The sequence below is a fragment of the Acanthopagrus latus genome, chromosome 15 (genome assembly GCF_904848185.1).
Source record: "Acanthopagrus latus isolate v.2019 chromosome 15, fAcaLat1.1, whole genome shotgun sequence".
NCBI classification, from domain to species: domain Eukaryota; kingdom Metazoa; phylum Chordata; class Actinopteri; order Spariformes; family Sparidae; genus Acanthopagrus; species Acanthopagrus latus.
In genome coordinates, this window is record NC_051053.1 from 4450841 (window position 1) to 4473999 (window position 23159).

Sequence of the window (23159 nt, forward strand, 5' to 3'; positions counted from 1 at the left end):
ACCCAAGAGTGCAGCAGGTGCAGTGTGCATGTGTGGTTTGTTCAAATTAAACCAAAAGAAAATCTCTGCTGTAAGGGCATGTAACACCATCTCAGAGAAGGTTTGTCAGGCATGACATTTCAAGAGGAGGCACTACAAGCAAGAATTGTAACATATCAAATCTCAGCATCCACTTTAAAAACACGCATGAAGTGTAAGGATGACCTGAAATCTGATAAACTGCATTTGAAGAAAGCACAAGTCTCATGGAATCTGCTTGAAATGCGCCAAATTGTGCATTAGATAACCAGCTTTGTGGAGGATGCAGGGTCTGAAAGCCTGGTGGTCCATTAGTACACATGCTCTTACATAACCATGCAAATTAAAAGCATAACTCTTCTAAATACTTTGTGAATGTCCTTTTAAAATTATGTGTTAGGCAAGAAATGTCCTTAGTTTACAGGTGAGTCCCAGGTGATTTGATCCGTAATTTTCACCTTGACAGAAACCCAGATGACAGCTGCTGTGGTCAAATTACTCATTAGACATAAGTCAGTTGTGGGAAAACAATCTGTGTCCATTTAAGAGAGATGTGAACTGCCACTAAACAGCCTCCAGATAATAATAGTGGTGATGAAAGTGTCTGATAAGTAGTGTTGCCACGTCCCCCTTCATTCAGGGGATGTTGCCCTAGCTTGACCCTATACTTCCTGTTAGATTGAAAGACTGTCCAGCCGTTAAACTGATCATCTCTGGCTAACAAAACAAATCTTTCCTGCTTCTGCCGAGCATCCTATGAATTAATTATTTTCCCCTGTGCTAATATGCAAGGCAGCAAATTGCTGGGTAGCAAATCAGATTTCCACATACATGCAATTGTAGGCAGTGTGACTGAAACCTTAAAGGTCCCACATGTAAGAATTGGCCACCAGTTGAAAAACAATCAGTCAAAACAAATAGAGAGCATCGTATCGCCAGAGTGACCGCTAAGCTAAGTTAGCCCATTTAGCCACGCCGCTAACCGGAGATGTTGAGCGTGGAGCACTGGGGAGTGTTGGTCTCTTACGCCACTAGCACAGGAGATGTGGGCCTGAGCTAGCTGGCTAGCATGCAAACTTAAGTGAAAATCTCTTCAATAAATATATTCACATCATAATGGCAATTCTGTTATTCCTTCAAACTCTGTTGATAATTTTAGTCATGTTCAAACACATTTTCAAGTAAAATTCTTCTACATTGCAGCACAATGGCATGTTTTTGTCTCAACCTTAACCATATGACAGGTCAAGCATGTACTGTAAAGTGGCATCTGGCAGTAAGGCTGCAGATTGAAAACAACTGAATACACCTTATCTCATCTTCCCCTTGACGGGCCACTAGGTGGAATCTGTGAAAGTTGGACCAGTTCCTCTATAAAGGTTTCATTTAAGGTACTTTGTTATAGAGTAAAGATAAAAAAAACATTAAAACGACTAACTAACTATTATATTCCAGTTCTCCCTCATCTGATCCTACACACTGTAATTTTCAACATAGTCTATTTGGACTAACTTAATGTTATAACTTAATATCATGCAAGGAATATTAAGTTATTTTTGGTGACAGGTTTCCTTCTTGGTATGCCACATGACCTATCAACAAAAACTTAAACTAGTACATACTAGGGCTGACAACTTGACTTAACCTCTTGGTGAATACCAAACAGGCCCTTTCTATGGACAGATGCTACAGGGCTGGTTATCCAACATCTGAATGACTCAGGAACTTTACAAAGAACTTATTCTGATTTTACTCTATAAGCTGAGACAAGGGCATGCCACTCTAAATAATAAAAGATCCATCTTGTGATACTTTAACTCATTTCAGTATCAAATATTTGGGATGTTCAATGCAGTGATAGTCCCAAAGTATCTAATCACAGAAAAAAGCTTGCATGAATTTCCCCCTCTATATTCAGCAACATTAGGAAATGTAAAATTCATGAGTGGGACAGGTTGTCAATGCATTTAACCACGGGTGTCAGGATTTCAGATTAAAAAAAAAAAAAAAAAAACAGTTGCTTTGCAGTGCATAAAGTGAAATGAGGATGAAACCCTTGCATGCTGATTTTGAAAGAAGGACATCCAAAACCCACGGCTGATGTTTAAAAAGGAGATACTTTTATTCTTCTTAACAACCACTGCATTACCAATTTATCCACCAGAAAGATAAACACCTATCTAAATTATTAACAAGGACACACATTCCAGGTAGATCTTTATTCTTCCTGTTAAAGATGCAGTAAATTTACTTTTTTAAATAACCGTACTGAGTGAGACTATGCATAACTGAGTGATAAATCCCACCACTCCTGATTCTAATATTTATTACATAAACAAGTCTTCAAGAAACCTGGGACAGTTGAAAAAAAACAAAAAAAAAACAAATGAGATTGCTGATCTTTGTCCCAGAACTATTTATGTTCATGTCCATACATGACAAGGTTTATGATGATAATTGCAATGCTGTATGCTGTAAAGTATCACACATTTAAAGATCAACAGCTGATGATAAAGTCCATCGATTTTATACAGGGAATGGCAATATACAGGAAAAAAACAAATCTAATTATAGTTTTCTTTCCAGTATTGCATTGTTTATTAACATAAGCACACATTTATTCATGTACAAAGAAAGCATGCAACTCTTTTCACAGACAGATAAACAAGAAACAAATATTTTCTCTTTAGGACATTCGAAAGACCTTCTCAATACGCTACATTCCACATAATTACATCTCTACTGACAAATCATTAATCATTTCTTAGAGGCAAAAAGAAAAGCAAAAAAAAAAAAACACAAATAAAGGTACAAAATGGTTGTCAGTTAAATTATTTTAGTATTAAGTCTTATTTGACTTTAATGAAAAGCAACACAAGCAACACAGATATAAGAGATACACTGATTAACTTTATGTAGTCATCATCGTGGATCAGTAGAGACCAGAAGTAGCTGTTATTTACAAAGCTACCGTCTTATCCACATGCTACAACATATCACATATCACAAGTTTATAGTCACTGTATGCAAAACAATTACATTCTCATAATACTCCAAACAGCAGTACCATGTGTAGTAAGCTCTAAGTATGGATGACAGTTCTGGAGAGGAAGAGTTGATTGTTGAGTCAATCACCAACACTCTGGGTGAGAATTTGGGACATTATACCAACCCATAGTGTCGGTATATGGTAACTTAGCAATGAGACTCAACAATCCATCAGAGCTATGTGACTCCAGTAATCAATATATTGTGAGGGTTTGACCTTTCCTTGTGGTTCAGGATGCCTATAATCTTTCCAAAATGTGATTTAAACATGAGAAATGTGCCATGTTAAAATCATGACGGTCAAACGTCATGTGGCTTCTGCATATCAGCAGTCCAAATCTAAACGAGTGTTGTATTACAGGTTTTCTTCTCTACACCTCAGGTGAATGCACTCAATTTCTTCCGTTACAGGCATGGAGGAGGTCCGAATATCCATCTCGTCTACAGTCTTATTGGGGGCATATGTTGACCTCCACCGCAGCAGTACAATCTTCTTCAGGTACTTAACTGTGTTGTTCTTGACACTGACAAAACAAAAGGTATTGATCATGCTGTTGCTCATTGCAATACACTCTATGATGTAGAAGGCGACGAGTGAGTTCTTCTGACGGGAGATGAGTGTCGGATGGAAATCTCGCAGGATGGTGAAGCCATAGTACGGTGCCCAGCATAGGATGTATGCTGTCAAGATCGCTATCAGGACCATCACTGTCTTGCGGCGACAACGCAACCGCTTCCTGATCTGCTCCGTCTGAAAACCTGGGACATTCTTGAACCAGAGCTCACGTGAAATTTGTGCGTAACACATAGCCATGATGATTACAGGCACAACAAACTCCACAGCAAAAACAAACAAGAAGTAGGACCGGTAGTAGGCCTGCTGGTCAACAGGCCAGATCTGGGCACAGAAGACTTTGTGAGTGGTGGGGGTGGTGCCACCATGAGGATACATGGTCTCAGAGGCAAAGTAAGCAGAGGGAATAGATATCAGAATGGGGACAATCCATACCCCTGTTATCAGGCAGTAGGCGGTTTGATACTTCATACGAGGCCGCAGAGGATGGACTATAGCCATGAACCTGGAAAAACAGAGACTTATTGTTACATCAAATAAGCAAGGAGTGGGTACATAACAAAACAAATAATTTGATTGGGCAATCAAATGGCTCTCAGTCACTCGTGGAAGATAAAACTACAATATAGAGTGGTCTATGATTCAGTTAACTAAAATGTTTATATCAGAAAAGTGTCTTTTCTCTGGATTCAAAAAGTACACAGGCTCTTTGCATTTTAGGAAGAATCTCTGAACCATATGTAAAAGCATCACTGTGCACTGGCAGGCCTTGTAAATTCACCAACATAAAATTCTTAGTGATTCATGTTTTTTAGAGGTGTAAAAGTTAGTTTATATTATATATAACATATTATATATATGACTATATGACATGACTCTGTCATGAACACGACAAAGCGCACCTACTTACTGTGTCATGCTATTTAACTTCATGTGTTAATATTACATTTAACTAGCATTTGTGGTTGGTTTTGACACTGGGTGTCATGACACCATTATAATTGTGTTGTGTTTAGGTTTCTTGACCTTAACTACATTGGTAAAACTTGGGCTTGTCATTAAAATGTTTAAATGTTATAAAGCTAGTTTGATGACATGGAATAAGTTACAAGGTGACTGGAGTTTTATGTGTTGCTAAAGAAAGCTAACTGGTGCTAACTTTTAGCAACCATTAGCTAGTTAACTCGGTTAGCACTTGGAGCTAGTGCTCCTATTAGCTGACATCAAACTATCAAAATTAAATAATAATAATGACATCATGGTTGTCAACTTTGCAATGACATGATGAAAATGACACTTAAGGACACCAGTCATAAGCATTCACAGACTCCTCCACTTACAGCAATATTATGTAGAAATGGGTATTTTTCATTTTGTATTTTTCCCCCCCACAGTTTCTGAGTGCAACACTGCTGTTGTAAATACAAACCCCAGGCATGTAACAATCTTTAATACGTATTGTAGCTTCTAACTACAAACAAATCTCATTATGTCATAACAATGTTATGTATTGAAAACATGTATCTAGAACTAAACATGTATGTAATGGAGTGGCTTAGACAGATACCATTCACCCTGATACCCTTCAATGTACCACGCTGAAGAAGGATACCAGTCATCCATGTCATGGTAATTCAAAATGCTATACCGCAGGCAACTGGACATCAGTTTGTGATGACGTTTCACCTTCACGCTTCTTCAGTTCTAACTAACCAGAGGAGAGTTGCAGCCTTTTAAACCCTGTTTTTAACCCTTTGCTTTTATATCCCCCCATACTGGAGCTTTGTTCAAAACCTCTGATAGATTCAGAGCAGACGGAGGGGAAGAGACAGGAAAAGAACAATATTGTCATTCATCAGACAAAACTATAACACTGGACCCAGATGTGACAGGATCTTCAATTAACATATCCCAGTTCACTTCAAACCTGCCAATACACTAAGGATGAAACTTGTCCATCCTAAGAATGAGACACCCAGGTATAAGCAGCAGAATGTAGTTTATGCTGATCAGTGCAGGCAGGGCTGCACAGATTTGCACATTGGGGTTACAAATTAAACCTCTCCATAAACGAATGGCCCGACACAGGAGGGGTAATTCGTCTGGTCAAGGCTCTGCTGTCCACTTAAGTCTGAGGGGGAAAATCATCCCTTTGAGGACAACAATGTGAACATCTTGACCTGAGAAGACAGATGGTTAAAAGAGTCAAATAATCCATCTACGTCAAACTGGAACAACTGCCTTTGAACAGGGGAGGTGGCCTATGACATTTTGCATAGATTACTCATCTAAATGATTAACTTAATGTTATTTCAAACATTCCATATGTATTTTTGGACTGTGTTTTCCGATTCTGCAGCAGCATTATCATTTATACATTCTCCATAACCTCCTGCACCCAGTAGTTATGTCGAAGGATGTATTGACTGAGCGGTAATTTTTAATAATTACTTTGGCAGACTAAACAGTCATCATCCAGCCTCAGCATTGTAAAACTAAATCATGCATTTTTATGAAACTGTCAGTGTTGTGCACACTCATGCACCCACATACATTATGTCTCCCTACATTAATGTGTGTACTCCAAGGAATTTTCACAAAGTCTAAATGTAAAGAAAGAAATGTAAAGAATCCTCTGGAAGTAGATCAAATGTTTGAAATAAATATAATACAGATATATGTGGCATATATTAACACATAGAGTGTTTACCCAACCCATTAATATAGTGCAAGGAACAGTGTACAACTGGATGTGGTGGAGGTTGCATTCAGGAGACCAGGGTTCACTTAAAGTCAGTGTTTCAATTTGTGAACTTTTGAATATTGAACTTTTAGCATACAAAATTGGAAGGGGGCTCACTTTGAAAGTGCTGAAGAAAAGCAAAAAATCACTCAGAGATCCATCGCAAACTTGGTCTTTCTTATCAAACAGCTCAATCAACTATAAGGAGCAAGTGCTATGTTAGGCTAGCTTACTATATTTGTAGCATAATCCAAATATAACTCATGATCTCTGCCTCTCCCAAAGCAGTCACGGCCTTTAGCTTGGCGTGTTGGGCTTTGTTACTCCCAGGGACCATTTCAGTGTATGTGAATAATGACAGTCTACCTTTTGGAATGGGAAAAGCACAGGTGTTACCAATGCTGCATCCTAGACATCTCGGAACATGAACATTTCTGAGCTCTTACTAAGAAATGTACAATGAAATGCCATTTGGAGTAGGAATTTCTACTTATAAACTCAGGGTGAGCGAGCAGTTGTCTGAAGTCAGCCATTGGAAGTGTATTTGTAGGCCACAGTATTTGTATAAGACGTGGGAATTAAATGTATTAAATAAAGACATTCTCAAGTCTAAAAGTACCATAAAATAAAATGTATAATGCTGTCTGTTACCTCATGTGTTGTTTTCCCGTGTCTTTTTTGCTTATTTATGTGAGGAGACTGCACTGATGAGGGGGTCAGTTCTGTGTGTATTTGCCAAAGTGATATCAATTTGTTATGGCCAGACAAGTTGTTTTATTCACTTCTGGCATCTTGCACATGGAACACTTTGAGGTTGAAGTTGGAGGTTTCAACTAGGAAATTCCAACCTCTGGAACCCAGCATAAGTCATGCATGACAGTATACATCCACTATAAATCAAGATCAACAACAAGATTCCCCAAAATTAAGATTTGTCAAGTGACTACGTTTACACATGATGGGTGCTTGATTGAAATTAACCCTAGCATCAGCAAAAAATATAAGTCTTGATTGGTCTATTGTTCACCACATAGTTAACTATAGCCTTCTTAGTGTTTAGTGGTTTTTGGTAGCACGCGTGACCCATGTGCCGAGGCTCTGCAGCGGACCCGGGCTTGACTCCCAGCTCGGGTCCCTTTGCTGCGTGTCACTCCCCCTCTCTTACCCTGTTTCCTGTCACACTCTTCAAGCTATACTGTCAATAAAGCCAGAAAAAGGCCAAAAAAATACTTTAAAGAAAAAATGTCTATTTTGACGCTATTGTAAAAGTGTCCCTAGCACTCCCATTTAAAATGATTTTGACCCAAAAATGAAAATACGGTCAATCTTCAAAGTGGTGCTTTCTTCATTACTATGCTTTTACACGAAGATTTGACTCGGGTACATTCACAAAAAAAGCCTAGGTTGCATTTTGGTGGGAGTTTCACTTTAAAATAGCAACTTCGACTGCAGACTTCCACACATTTGGTAATACTGATTGTTGTATTGTTCATGAGTGTGTATTTTTATTTTTATTTTAAATGTTGAATCCCAGTAGAATACACCTTATGGTCAGTTAAGGGACTGCGCATGTTCAACCCTGATTCTCAAAAAGTTGGGTTGTTTAGAATGCAGAATACAGAAGTTTTTAGTTTTTTACTATGCAATGCTTCATGAAAAAAAAAAAAAAATATATATATATATATATATATATATATATATATATATATATATATATATATATATATATATATATATATATATATATATATATATATATATACACACACACTATCCCACATTTTGAAAACAGGGTTGTACTAAAAACAGTTTGGTTGGATTTTGCATAGATATTCATAGATTCATACACCAAGCATTCAATTTCAATTTCATGTTAAAGTTCCCTATTGTCACAGTTCACGTCCCTTTCCCTAATTCTGCTTGCAGCTTGTCTTTGTACATTTTGAATTAACAACCTCCCGTAGCCATTTGTTATTTCGTTTTCCCTCTTCGATATATACCCATAAAAAAATGTTGGACTTTACATAGCCTTTGAAGTACAAGTGATACATGAATATTTTACTTTCATATGTTATACTGAGGTCCGAAATTTCAACTTCATGCCAGTTAAGGCCATGAAATTAATTGCATCATAGATAAAAGCAAAACATCCCCATGAGACTGAATATATCAGCAGCTATGAACCAGCGGGTTCTTGTGCAGGTATAGTATTTAGCAACAGCATTCAGGTACTTCAGGTAATTCAGGTATATTTCAATTTGGTTAATGGTCTGTTGTAGCTTTATTGTATCCAATGAGACACCATGTTTAAGATATTGCTTTTACAATACAGTCATTGGTATTTAAAAGAGCAATCATAGTCAAAGCTGTTGTCTGAATCTAAAATTCAGTTTCCTATATTTTCCAATAAATATGACAAAAAAGGCATTTGTATTAATATCTCTATTTTTTCTTGGAAATAGCACAAAAGGTGGTTTACTGCAATGTTAAGTTCACTGGATCGGGAGATTTTGACCGATAAAAACATAGGAGATTTATTGATCTGAATCTGCACACAATACTTGGAAGATATCTTGTGTGAGTCCCAACATGATCACAGGGACACATTCATAGACCAACCAGAGATATCAAAGATATAACAGACTCACCTGTCAACTGCAATGGCAAGCAATGCGTTCGTGGACACGTAGAGTGACACTGTCCGGAGATAGTTGACAGAGGCGCACAGCACTAGACCATGATCCCAGGAGAGCTGCTTCACCACATAGTAGTCCACCAGGAACGGGCAGCACACCACTGCCACAATGAAGTCCGAGATGGCCAGGTTGGCGATGAGCAGGTTGGTGAGGTTGCGGAGCTTTTTGTAGCGCGTCAGCGTGGCGATGAATATGAAGTTTCCCAAACCACAGACGAGCATGATGCAGACAAGCACCAAACCAATGACGATGGTGGCCACAAAGAAGGCCTGGCCCTGTGTGGTGTCTGGGATATCACCAGGAGGGATGCCATAGTCCATATCATAGTTGTCCATGTAGTGATCCATCTTGCCTGTTGGTAGACTCTCCTGCATCTCTCTATAGGCATCCATGTGGCTGATGTTGGAGTCCCCCATGTCTTCACACGCACTCTTATTTTGGTTTAGAAAGACTTTTTTTTTTTTTTTTTGACAATTCGCTCCAACAAATTGACAGAACAATTATGCTTTGTTGTGCATGGTGCCAGTGTATCCTCGAAACCTAGCTATTAATTAAGTTGTTTCTGTGGAAATGGAAATTTGAAGAAGGTGAATCATCTCTCAAGAACAGCAGCAAATCCTCACCTAGAAAAGAAAGATTTCCGTCTCGGCTTTAGTCATGCAGGGGTCAGGATGGCAACAAGACACAATCAAAACAAATTACAAGATCTCAGGGCTCTGGGTGGAATCATGCTGACACGTGTGACATTTCTATGATATCCTCTGATGAAAAAATGTTTTTGGGTGAGGTCATCATGACTGGCAAAGGCTTTTATGTAATTTATGAGGAGCTTGTCACTTTACAGCAAGCCAGTGTCACAGACTAGACTTAACGTGATGACAGGGCATTTCCTCTGCTGCAAGGGGGGGCTCGCTCGAGTCAAATGAGGGGAAGAAGCAAAACTAGAATTTTAACCAATTCATGGAAAGAAAGAATACATTTAACAAGAGCATAGAATAACTGTGTTGTTACAGTGGCAAAAGATAACAATAATATATATATATATATATATATATATATATATATATATATATATATATATATATATATATATATATTTAAAAAAGCACACACTAGGAGAAAAATGAAGATGATGTCATTTGGTTTTGCAAAGATTACTTTGTAATGGGTAAAAATAAATTTAAAAAAAAATAGATGTTATTTCTATCTTATTTTTAACATAATGCCACGCACGAATATTTTATATCTGCATAACTAGAACAAATTTACTTTGCATTATAGTCGGGCTCTGAGGCAGATTATAACTAAAAGTGGCTCCGTTGAACTGCAGGGGGTCTCAGCTGGAGTATTGGGCACACGAGTTCCAAGACACAATTGCACCATTGAGGGGAAGACTGTGACAGACTGTGAATTTAAATATGAAATAAAATAAATCAAAAGCACACTCAAGGGCAACTTCGGGCTGACGCTGAGGTATGTTTTCCTTCTTCCGAGTATTTCCCATCTCTAAAAGCACAATGAATGAAAACATGGGCAATTCAAAAAGGCACTTACCAGCAAACAAAAGATTCCGCGCCTTTCCTCGACTGAATAATAATAATAATAATAATAATAATAATAATAATAATAATAAAAAGAATAAAAATAACAGTGTCTTATAACAGGTATTAGTTCTCTGTTATCTGTTATCGTCTCTATAGTGGAGACAGCGGGGTCGCTCCATCAGCCTCCCTCAGAATTAATTGTATCTGCAGCCTATCCGCTCCGCTCTCCTCCACCCCCTCCTCCTCCTTCGCTTCTTAGAAAGACGAAAAGTTGCGTCTGTTTCTCTTCAGCTTCAAGTGAGAAAATACCAGGATGACGCGCGGTGGAGACATAAAAAAAAAAAAAAAAAAAAACACACGTGGCGCGTCTCCCAGGAGGCGTGAGGGAGACAGGCGGTTGCGCGTACACGCCAGGGCTGTGACAATCAAAAGTTCACGGGCTAGATGGATGCGTCTGAAGCCACTGTCCGTGGCGTGCGTGCGTTTCCTCACATCTCTCACGTTGCTGAGGGATGGTGCAGAACACCAAGACACACACACAGGCACTCCTTCATTTATGTCATCCAGGCCTCCTTGAGACATATCTCAACAGGTGGATGCAATATTTGACAGCATTCATTATGGACCCATTTTCTTCAGCCAAGAAAACGATCATCTCAATTTTGAGCCAGCAGTGTTCCCCCTAAAAGCATTTGCAAAGAGACCTGATTAGTGGGTGCATTACTTGGCGTAAAAGAGAGAAAAAAATATATATATATTTTGCATCATGGTCCAAATTGCGGTGCATCCTGTGCAGGAGCTTGTCGACAGTGAGGAGGATGAAAGGGAAGCTTGCCATTCGTTTGAATAGTTGTAGCTGAATGGTTACAGTAATCAAATTCACAACCAAATGTTGGTTCTGTGCAGTAATTCTGATTCTGTCATATTAATGTAGTTCTGTCACATCTAGAAGTTATTTGTGTCAGGCTTGGACAAAAGGAGAGGACTCAGATGCAGAATGGCAGATGTACAATCAAGTTTTATTGATCTGATTTTTTGACTCTCAGGATAGAATGAAAACCAAACGCTATGAAAAATACTGAGACTCACACAAGACAAACAACATAGAACACTGAAAACGAAAAGCGCTCCCGAAGGAGGATGACTACACTATACTAGAATCAAAATCTGAGAATATAAAAATTACAACAAAAATTCACTCCGAAGAGGAAGCACAGAGGCTATGAAACTTATCTATTCTATCTTATGAAACATAACCAACAAAAATTCGCTCACGAGGAGGAAAACCAAAAGGGCTAGGAAATCTCAAAATACAAACAAAAAACCTTAACCAGAAAATTACAACAAAAAAATCACTCTTCACGAGAGGACAAAAAATACAGATAAATAAACCATGAAAATACTTAGCACAAAGGAGATCAAGACTGTGGTTTCGAAGGGCTTAGGCATACGACGTAGAGACGAAATACTTTGGCACGGAGACAGGGGAAGACAAAGACTTTATACACATGAGGGAGGGGAACACAGGTGGAAACAATCAGGAATCAGGGATGACGTCAGACCAGGGACACAAGAGGAAGGGCAAGTGACCTGAAACGAGAGGAGAATTAATTACAAAATAAAACAGGAAGTTCACACGACAGACCCCAAGACAAGACAACCTCACCGCGCTGTGACAGTACCCCCCCCTCTAGGGCCGACTCCTGACGGCCCAGGCTGACCAGGATGGTCTCGGTGGAAGTCAGTTATTAACTGTGGGTCTACGATGTGTCGGGATGGCACCCATTGACGTTCCTCAGGTCCATACCCTTCCCAGTCAACCAGATATTGCCTGCCTCGGCCCCTGTTCCGGACTGCCAATAGCCGTCTGACCTTATACACCGGACCTCCTTCGATGACCTCGGGTGGTGGTCGGGGCGTGGTGGTAGGCACCATCCTGCTTTCTCTCACTGGTTTGAGTTGACTGACATGGAATGTGGGATGAACTCGAAGGGACCGAGGCAGACGCAGACGAACCGCTGCTGGACCAATGTTTCTGGTGACTGGGAAAGGACCAACAAATCGCGGAGCTAGCTTCTTCGAAGCTACCTTGAGGTTCAGGTCTTTAGCTGATAACCATACCCTTTGTCCTGGACGGTAGTTAGGAGCCGGACGTCTCTTCCGGTCTGCATATCTTTTCACCCAATCTCCCTGGCGAATCAAGACCTGTCTGGCGGCTGCCCAGATGCGACGGCAGCGTTGGACCATGGCGTAGGCTGAGGGTACCGAAGCTTCCCTTTCATTGTCTGGGAACAAAGGTGGCTGATAACCAAAAGCACAATGAAAAGGGGACAGACCTGTAGCTGAAGTGGGCAATGAATTGTGTGCATACTCAACCCAGACCAGGTGTTTGCTCCATGTTGAGGGGTTCTGGTGTACCACACATCGGAGGCCGGTTTCCAACTGTTGGTTAAGGCGTTCGGTCTGGCCGTTTGCTTCAGGGTGATAACCTGAGGTCAAGCTGGCTGTGGCCCCAATCAGGCTGCAGAATTCGCTCCAGAACTTGGATACGAACTGGGGCCCCCGGTCTGAAACAATGTCTTTTGGAAATCCATGGATACGAAAGACTTGTGTCATCATGACTTCGGCTGTCTCTTTGGCTGACGGTAGTTTCGGCAGTGCGATGAAATGCACCATCTTTGAGAAGCGGTCCACCACCGTGAGAACCGTGGTGTTTCCCTGTGAGACCGGGAGCCCTGTGACGAAGTCCAAAGAGATGTCCGACCATGGCCTGGATGGGATGGGGAGTGGTTGTAGTAAGCCAGTGCGTGCTCTGGAAGATGTCTTATTTCGGGCGCAGACCGAACAAGCCTCTACGTACTCCCGGACCTCCGACTCCATCGCTGGCCACCAGAACCTCCGGGAAATGACATACATGGTGCGTTTGACCCCCGGATGGCATGAAAGCAGTGAGGTGTGAGCCCAATGGATCACCTGTGGCCGCAGCTCAGCGGGTACATACAAACGATCGTCGGGGCAGCCACGAGGTGACGGAACACCACCATTAGCCTGCTTTACCTCATTTTCTATAGGCCAAGTCACCACTCCTACCACACAATTCAGTGGCAGGATGGGTTCGGGTTCCTTGGTCTTAGGCTCGGGATCAAAGAGTCTGGACAGCACATCAGGTTTTACGTTTCTGGATCCCGGCCTGTAAGACAAAGTAAAGGAGAAATGGTTAAAGAACAGCGCCCACCTGGCCTGGCGAGAGTTTAATCTTTTGGCTTTACGGATAAATTCTAGATTCTTATGGTCGGTCCAGACAATGAAAGGTTGCTCGGCACCCTCTAACCAATGTCGCCATTCCTCCAATGCCAACTTTACCGCCAACAGTTCCCGGTTGCCGACGTCGTAGTTCCGTTCCGCTGATGATAGGCGTCGGGACAGGAATGCACACGGGTGCATCTTGCCGTCTCTTTCAGATCTTTGGGACAGGACCGCTCCGACCCCATCATTAGAGGCATCGACCTCCACCACGAACTGTCTTTGGGGATCTGGCAGGGTGAGGATGGGTGCCGTGGTGAAGCGATGCTTGAGTTTTTGGAATGCCTCGTCTGCTTCCGGACTCCATTTGAACGGCACCTGGGTGGAGGTAAGAGCATGGAGAGGAGCGGCTATTGCGCTGAAACCTCTGACAAACCGCCTATAAAAGTTAGCAAATCCGAGGAATTGCTGAACCTTTTTGCGGCTGTCTGGAGTGGGCCATTCTGCTACAGCGCTAACTTTAGCCGGATCCATCTGAACTCTTCCAGGGGCTACAATGAAGCCCAGGAATGAGACAGTCTCGGCATGAAATACACTTTTCTCAGCTTTTACATACAATTTATGTTCAAGGAGTCTACTGAGAACTTGGGCTACATGATCTTGGTGTGTGGCGAGGTCTGGGGAATAAATCAAAATATCGTCCAGGTACACATAGACGAATTGGTCCAGGAAGTCTCGGAGAACATCATTTATCATTGCCTGAAATACAGCAGGAGCATTTGTCAGTCCAAAAGGCATCACGCAATACTCATAGTGCCCACTGGGGGTGTTGAAGCCGGTCTTCCATTCGTCTCCCTCGCGGATTCTGACCAGATGATAGGCGTTGCGAAGATCTAATTTCGTGAACACCTGGGCTTGTTGCAGTTGATCGAAAACAGACGTCATCAGTGGGAGTGGGTAGCGATTTTTAATGGTTATGTCATTCAGTGGGCTATAGTCAATGCATGGGCGAAGAAAAACCCGGCTCCCGCAGGCGATGATGAGGGGCGAATTAGTCCGGCTTTCAGAGATGCGGAGATGTAATCGTTCATTGCCGCTTTCTCTGGTCCGGAGATGGAGTACAGACGTCCCTTAGGAATCGTAGAGCCGGGAATCAGGTCAATGGCACAATCGTAGGACCGATGAGGAGGGAGAGAAAGGGCTTTGGTCTTGTTAAAAACCTCTCGGAGATGATGATAGCAATTCGGGACTGAGGTCAGGTCCGGGTATTCTGCGTCAGAGACAGGGTTAGTAGTGAACAGATTGATCTCTGTGACCGGTTCAATAAGACAATGTTTGGCGCAGTCTTTCCCCCATTCTCTGATTTGACCATTCTTCCAGTCGATATGGGGATTGTGATGAAAAAGCCAAGGTTGCCCCAGGATCAGAGAGTGGGAGGTAGAAGTGAATAAATGGAACTGGATGTCTTCGTGATGATTTCCAATAGATAATTTGACCGGGCTGCTTATATGGGAAATCGTGAAAATGTCTGCTCCGTTAAGAGAGCGCGCCCGGATGGGGCTGGCTAGGGGCTCACAGTCAATGTTCAGTTTCTTAGCTAGATTCCAATCCATCAAGCTTTCATCAGCCCCTGAGTCAATCAAAACATCCAGTTCGAACTGTGAATTTAGCTTAACCGGTGTGAGTGCTCGCACAGCGATTTTAGCGACTTGATTCGAACTCACCTCCCGGGTCCGTTTGGCTGGGCACACGCTGACGAGGTGTCCGGTCTCTCCGCAGTAAAAGCACCTTCCCTCTTGGCGTCTCTTCTGGCGCTCCTCCTGGGATAGTCGGGCTCTTCCTAGCTGCATAGGTTCCTCGTCAGGGCGAGAAGGGGGTTTTTCTGGATTTGATCGTAGCGGAGTCGGCCATCTTGGTTCTCGCGGTGTCGTATGCTCCTCTCGGCTGTGTCGTCTTCCTTCGTGATGTCGTCTGAGTTGATTTCGCCGGTTGTCTGTACGTATAGCGAGAGCGATGAGTGCGTCCAGGCTGGTGGGTAAATCCAACGGCACCAGCAATTCTTGGATCTCTACTGACAAGCCTTTCAGAAATATGTCGTAGAGAGCTGCGTTGTTCCATCCACTTTCGGCTGCTAGCGTGCGAAACTGAATGGCATAGTCACATACCGAGTCTGTCCCTTGTTTCAGCGAGCTGAGTTCCTGAGCCTTCTCTCGGTTGGTACACACGGGGTCGAAAATCCGGGTTAGAGCCGCCTGGAATCCGGCAATGGTGTCACACACGGCGGAGTTGCGGCTCCATTCCACCGACGCCCAAGCTTTAGCTCGTCCTGTCAGGTGCGAAATCATGAACGCCACCTTGGCGCGGTCCGTTAGAAAAGCTTGTGGCATAAACTCGAAGTGAATAGAACAGTCTATTAGGAAGGTTCGACAAAGCCCCGGCTCACCGGCGTACTGCGTAGGAGGCGCCAGCTTGCAGGAGGATCCTCCGGATGGTGGTAGTACTTCCGGGTGGGCTGGAGTGGAAGCGTTCGGGGTGGCTTGGTTGTGTCGACCGAGTTGTCCCAGTAGCTCTTGGAACTGGGCGGAGATTTGCCCCATGTTGGCCGCCATGGCAGTCTGGAACTCTTCTTGGCGGCTTAACCGAGCTTCCTGGGTCCTCAGCATTTCCGAAAGTCGCTCTGCCTCTGCTGAGTCCATAACTGGCCAAAGTATACTGTCAGGCTTGGACAAAAGGAGAGGACTCAGATGCAGAATGGCAGATGTACAATCAAGTTTTATTGATCTGATTTTTTGACTCTCAGGATAGAATGAAAACCAAACGCTATGAAAAATACTGAGACTCACACAAGACAAACAACATAGAACACTGAAAACGAAAAGCGCTCCCGAAGGAGGATGACTACACTATACTAGAATCAAAATCTGAGAATATAAAAATTACAACAAAAATTCACTCCGAAGAGGAAGCACAGAGGCTATGAAACTTATCTATTCTATCTTATGAAACATAACCAACAAAAATTCGCTCACGAGGAGGAAAACCAAAAGGGCTAGGAAATCTCAAAATACAAACAAAAAACCTTAACCAGAAAATTACAACAAAAAAATCACTCTTCACGAGAGGACAAAAAATACAGATAAATAAACCATGAAAATACTTAGCACAAAGGAGATCAAGACTGTGGTTTCGAAGGGCTTAGGCATACGACGTAGAGACGAAATACTTTGGCACGGAGACAGGGGAAGACAAAGACTTTATACACATGAGGGAGGGGAACACAGGTGGAAACAATCAGGAATCAGGGATGACGTCAGACCAGGGACACGAGAGGAAGGGCAAGTGACCTGAAACGAGAGGAGAATTAATTACAAAATAAAACAGGAAGTTCACACGACAGACCCCAAGACAAGACAACCTCACCGCGCTGTGACAATTTGGTCCTGCATAAAAAAAACTGAGACAAGCAGGTTTTTTTAAAATATACTTTTTTTATTTTAATTGTATACACAAACTTTATGGTTGTTCTGACTGTAGGTTTTAGAAGAATTTCTTTGAAACTTTTCTATGTAAAAGTGTTGACAGTCACTGCATGTATACAGACAAATGAAAGATGCTGCATCTCTCCATCATTTATCATTTTTACATTGTGCTTATTTTGTGTACATTACTCTGGCTGCAATACCACATTCAGTGGTTTTATTTTATTAGTAGATATTTGTGATTTTTGTACTGTGTTGCCTCCTGGTTTTCTGTCAGATACTTACTGAGCCTGTTTTTCATTGGGTTCTAGAAATTGCAAGTCAACTTGTGATGGTTTGATTTGTTGAAAAAGCTCTTTTTTTTCCAGGGGTCGCACCAGTAGCCAGCCAATGATGGAAAAGTAACAGCATTATGTGTTCAGACTTAACACGATACAAATTATTCCTGCGACTAGATTACATACAAATTGACTAAATGCAATTTAACCTTTGGTCTGCATGTCGATGTCCTGAACCCAATGCTCCTCATATCCTGGTCGGCACCTTGCATGACAGCCACTGCCATCAGTATATAAATGTATGTATGAATTACTGTAAGTTGCTTTGGACAAAAGTGTCTAATAAATGGCAAAAATGTAAAGACGATATCATGATGTTGTTATTTCAGCGTCCTTCTGATCCATTTATCTCAGTCAGTTTGTTGTGGGCTCATACTGATGTGGTTCACGGTTATTTCTGTGAGCGATGTGAATATTCTCTTTGCATTTGGTCTGAACACATGCACATTTGCTCAGTGATAATTACAAAAATCTCTTATGTCTTGGAGTCATCCGAGGGAAAATCTCCCTGGGAGTCTCAAGCCTCTGTGTTTCTCTTCAACCAGGGTTTGGCTACCATCTCCACCATTGGGCACTATTGTGCATCTGTTAGAAGCCCTTCCTCCAATCATTACCTTAATTAAGCAGTGTTATTCCAGATGACCTCGGGGTGGATAAACACAAACAGATCTCCTGGATAGTGTCGCTCTGGGTCTCAGGGAAGAAACGCAACAATGTCATTGCATTATATGCAAGTGTAAGACAGAGTGAAAAGAGACTTTATCAAAGACACTGGTAATTAGCTTTCGTACATTTGTCGTAACACATATTACACCGTAAACGGCAAAAGGTTCAAAAGGTTGTCGGCTAAATGGCAGCTGTACAAGACTGTGGTAAATTAACATGTTTTTAAAAGCCTTTTAGTCCCATGAAGGCAATCTAAAATAAAGTGACATTTTACATAACACATTATTAGGGTAAAGCCAGCTGCAGCTAATTTATTAGGCCCGACCTCAGTCAGCTTTTGTCGTTAGTAGGCCACAATCAAATGATTTGTTTTATTTTGGGGTAAATTGTTTTGCTGAATTGTTTTTCAGCTTTTAGACGGTCAAAAATATTTGGTTGTGTTATCTCATAAATGATATGTGAGAGTATAAAATGTCCCCAGTGCTTTCCGCAGTGATGAGCGACGGCTGAAATGTTGTCTTTGTCACTTTGTTTTCAACTAATAACTGACTTAAAGGATGAGTTCACCCAAAAATGAAAAGTCAGTCATTATCTACTCACCCCCACAGCAGAGGTCAGTCACATGAAGTTTTGTACTCCACGAAATATTTCTGGAGCTTCACAGCTATACAACGTTAACGAATTCTCCTAAACTGAAGTAGATGGGGACTTGTTATAAACCCTTTTATGAGCTTAATTCTTCACTTTAGCTGCTAGGCTAATGCACTTCGAGTGGGTGCAAGAGATCGAGGGTGTAAATAATGTCTGAGTTGATAATGATTAATGTTGTTTTTCTGGTGAACCTATCCTCTAATCCACAGACTTTTGCGTAAGGCATCATAGCGATGAAAATGACTTCAGGATACTCTGCTTTTGTGAGGTTCGGTTGGACCCAGAAGCAGAGGTACAAGCGTATGTGTTGAGTAAAAAGGTTTATCTACACAATGAGGGAATGAGACAAAGACAAAGAGCTCAGGCAGGAGAGCTGGCTGAGACAAGACACAGTGGTAGCTGTCAAACTGGGTCTCCAGAAAGGTGGAGGATTCACAGGTGAGCTTGACAAGGCAAGGCAAGGCAGGTGTCAAACGAAAACATGAAAGAGCTAAACTCTAGATCAAAAACATGAGCTACTACAGTTGAGATTATGCTGGAGTGTCACCGAACAAGTCGGGACAATCCGGCACTGGAGTGGGGGAGAGATCAGCAGGAGGTGATGAGCTGATGATGACTCACAGGTGTGACTCTCTGCTGCAGCAGGAACTGGCAAGCCACACCCACGAACACACACACACACGCACACACACACACACACACACACACACACACACACACACACACACACACACACACACACACACACACACACTCGAGAAACAAAAAATGCCACACCACACACGGTGGAAGCTTTCTAGTCTTTCATATGATTCTTCTTATTCATTAATTCCTTTCTTTCTTCTTATTCTTTGGAAATAATATCCAATTGTTGTATATGTAATGATCCTCTAATGTAAGGCGGTGACCTAAATATTGTGATGGAAAAATTCCTTTTCATTATGGGTTGATGAATTTTGAACTATTTTGTTGAATCAAATGTATGAACACCTAACCTCTGCCTTATATGATTGTAATAGAGTCACGAACCAGCCAAAACTCAGAAAGTCGCCTTGGGATAGCTGTATGTACGTATGTGTGTAGCTTAATCACTGCTGGCACTGAGAGTGCTTGTCTCTTCCCCTGACCTTGTTGATATCTGTGTATAAATTGTGAACACTCCTTTACTCGGGGCTCATTCACTCAGCTCATAAATTTGACTGTGTGGTGAGTCCATCTGCAGATGGTTGGATTAAACTTACCGAAAAGACAGATCTGACTTTACTCTTTTATTGACAGAAATTTCCACCACAATATCTAGAGTGATGCTAATTCAAATGCAGTCTAACAGTCCCAGTGGTTAGGTTTTCAACCTCGATTTAAGAGTCTCAATTTGAATGTCTTTAGTTCTCATGTGATGCTAATGTTGCTTAAAGCTCATCATCACCAATCCATCATCATCTCCCAGGCACAGCAGAGAATCACAATCTATTGTGAATAGGGTGTCATGTAAGTGTTTACTCCATTTACTTGGTGTAGGACTGTAATCCCTCTTAGTGTTATCATTTACACCGGGCGCTGATTGCACAGTAGCTCCGGGGAAAGCGATCAATCTCAGAATGGTTCAGGAATTGCTTTTTCTCATGATAAACACAAAGCTCATTTTCCGTGCTAAAAAACATCTCTGTTTCAGAAATCTTTTTAAATTTCAACAATCCTGTCATTGCATTGAGTGGGTTGAGGATGAACTGCAGTATTGAAAATGCAATATTATAATCGGCAAGACTGATTTAATCTGATTTCTTTCTTGGCGTGCAGAAAGCTGTCATCACTATATCTCTGTTCAACCATCCTGAACAGCAGATAAGGTGGCACAGACAGCAGCGCTGATGACTTTTTAGGATCAATTCCTTATTGTGAAGCTTGTGAAAGCTACCACTGCTCTTGTATCGCCTCTGACAATCAACTGTCAATAGCAGCAAGATGTCTTTTTATGTTGTCTCACAATGAGCGCAGTGGACTGGCAGATGTAGGGCAGTTTAAATATAATAACGGATAATAGCATCAAGTGAAGCAGCAGGCATATTCTTTTGTCTTCTACGATGGAAATGGGAGAGGAAACAAGTTGCTTTCCTCTCTCTATCCCCTTAAGCTCATAGAGATTAGAGGAGTGACTTGCATGTTCATATTTGTTTTTATATCCGTTGAGGGGCTACTTCATCGGGCTTGTCTGTCACTGTAGTCCGGGAGGCATGACCAGCAGGATGAAGGCTTGGCTTTTATTTCCAACACTGGACAGCTCTCTAATCTCACCAAGGCCTCTGATTTACTGCCACTCGTAACCAAAGAATACAGACGGAATAAGAATATACACGAGAGGTTTTATCTATGGTCTCTGCAGATGGGGGGAGAGGGTGAGGTACTTTATTGGTGACGATGTTACGGAGGAATAAGCAGCAGCGAAACAGAATCCATACAAATATATGTGTGAGGTTTAAATCTGAACAGAGGTGATCTGTTTTAGCCAAATGTTGCCTCTGCTCGGGACACTGACTCACCCGGCCACACTAACTGGTGCTCACTTGTGTTTCTCTGTATTTCTTCATCATTTGTTCATTATTTCTCTCTTAATGTGAACACAGTTGTGTGGCAGCCAACTCTAGACTATCCAGCTGGATTTACGTGTTTCTGTGGGACACAGGAGTGCATGAATCTACTTGTGGGCCCCAAGGGAAAATACACATTGTTCATGAACCTGACTGTCCGCAGGATAGAGGTGCCCTTGTCACAGCGCATTTCCTTCTGGCCGTCACAATACAATTCATTATGTTTGAAAGAGGACACGCACAGACTGTATGAAGGAAGTGGATATAGCGTCCAGGTCTGAAAAGAGAAACCAGTGCATAAGTTAGCTAAACTTGCATTCACTCCAAAGCCTGGCAGGGAGCAACTCCACTGGTTGCAAAATAAAGTCCATTTGTACAGAAGCCTATGAGAAAATGACTCTGCCTCCATTTGATTTATTGTCCCAGGAAAGTTTCACAACAACTGTTTCAACTAGTTTCAAGTCCAATTCAGTGCAGCGTGATGATTATTGTGAAAGTTATGACCCCATTTAGAGTAAAATAGATGAGAAAACAAGACATGCTGTTGGCAGCAGCTACCCTTCAATTGCTTCCACTGTGATCTGTCACTCTGGATAGAGGCTAGAGTCCGTGTTTTTATCTTCCACTTTGACCCTTTCGCATTGTGTTTTAATTTCATGGAAGTTAAAGCAACATTATATTGAAATTGGTGTTTGGTGTCATTGTGCGCCCCATGTAGTCTCTGAGTGCAACATCAACACACATAAGCTTATATTTTAAAAGAAGTGGCTGTTAAGCGGTGGATAGATTTTATTGAGCATCACAACCCCAAATGACTCATTTCACTTTCAGAATTTGACCTATTCTGTCTGATAATGTTTGAAAAGTCTAGAGGAGCTGCACCACCAGGGTGCATGGTCTGGGCCACACAATGCATAAGCTATGCAGAACATCCAGGTAATTTTACACACAGGGAGTCAACATTTTTAGCTTTTTTGATTTTTTAAGAATGTCAGTTTTCAAGTCTCGTTGCGAACTCATTCAATACTGGTGCTTTTGGTTTCCCAACCTGTAAAACACAGGCACAATGAGAGACAGATTTGTAAAAAAAAAAAAAAAAAAAATCATCAGTATGCTGTGAACTGAAACAGATACCTGCATTCATACTTGAGATGCGCACAGGCACAGAGTTCTGGTCCTTGGAGAAACCGCTGATTAGTTAGAGGGAACGTCCTGATCTCAGTAACACTCGGGGAAATTGATGAGTACTGAATTTTAAAACAACAGGAAGATATTGTGAACCATACATTTGTGAAACTGGAACTTCTGTGGCTTCATCTTTCATATACGTGCTCATTAATTAGATTTTAGGCCGTCGATCAAATAACTGTGAACATGAACAAAAAGCAGAGATCTGTTGCTGGAATGAGAGATTACCTATATAGTGTTACTTTTCTTCAAGATTTCTTTGGAGTACTGGCCTCATTTCCATGCAGCAGCTCAGTTGTCCATCTCCCCTTGAGCCATGGACTGCGCTCATGCTAAAATATGCTGAAATGCTGATGTAAAGCCATTTGACATGTGTTTCATTCAGC

General features: G+C 41.7%; 1 protein-coding gene across 1 annotated transcript; it reads right to left on the minus strand.

Annotated features, from left to right (window-relative positions):
- Positions 1 to 2259: 2259 nt before the first annotated feature.
- Positions 2260 to 9446, minus strand: prokr1b (prokineticin receptor 1b). The gene is made up of 2 exons (XM_037124349.1): positions 9032 to 9446; positions 2260 to 4145 (listed from the first exon to the last, which is right to left on the minus strand). Exons 1-2 carry the CDS (start codon positions 9424 to 9426, stop codon positions 3422 to 3424), a joined length of 1119 nt encoding a protein of 372 aa, XP_036980244.1. The 5' UTR covers positions 9427 to 9446; the 3' UTR covers positions 2260 to 3421.
- Positions 9447 to 23159: the final 13713 nt, after the last annotated feature.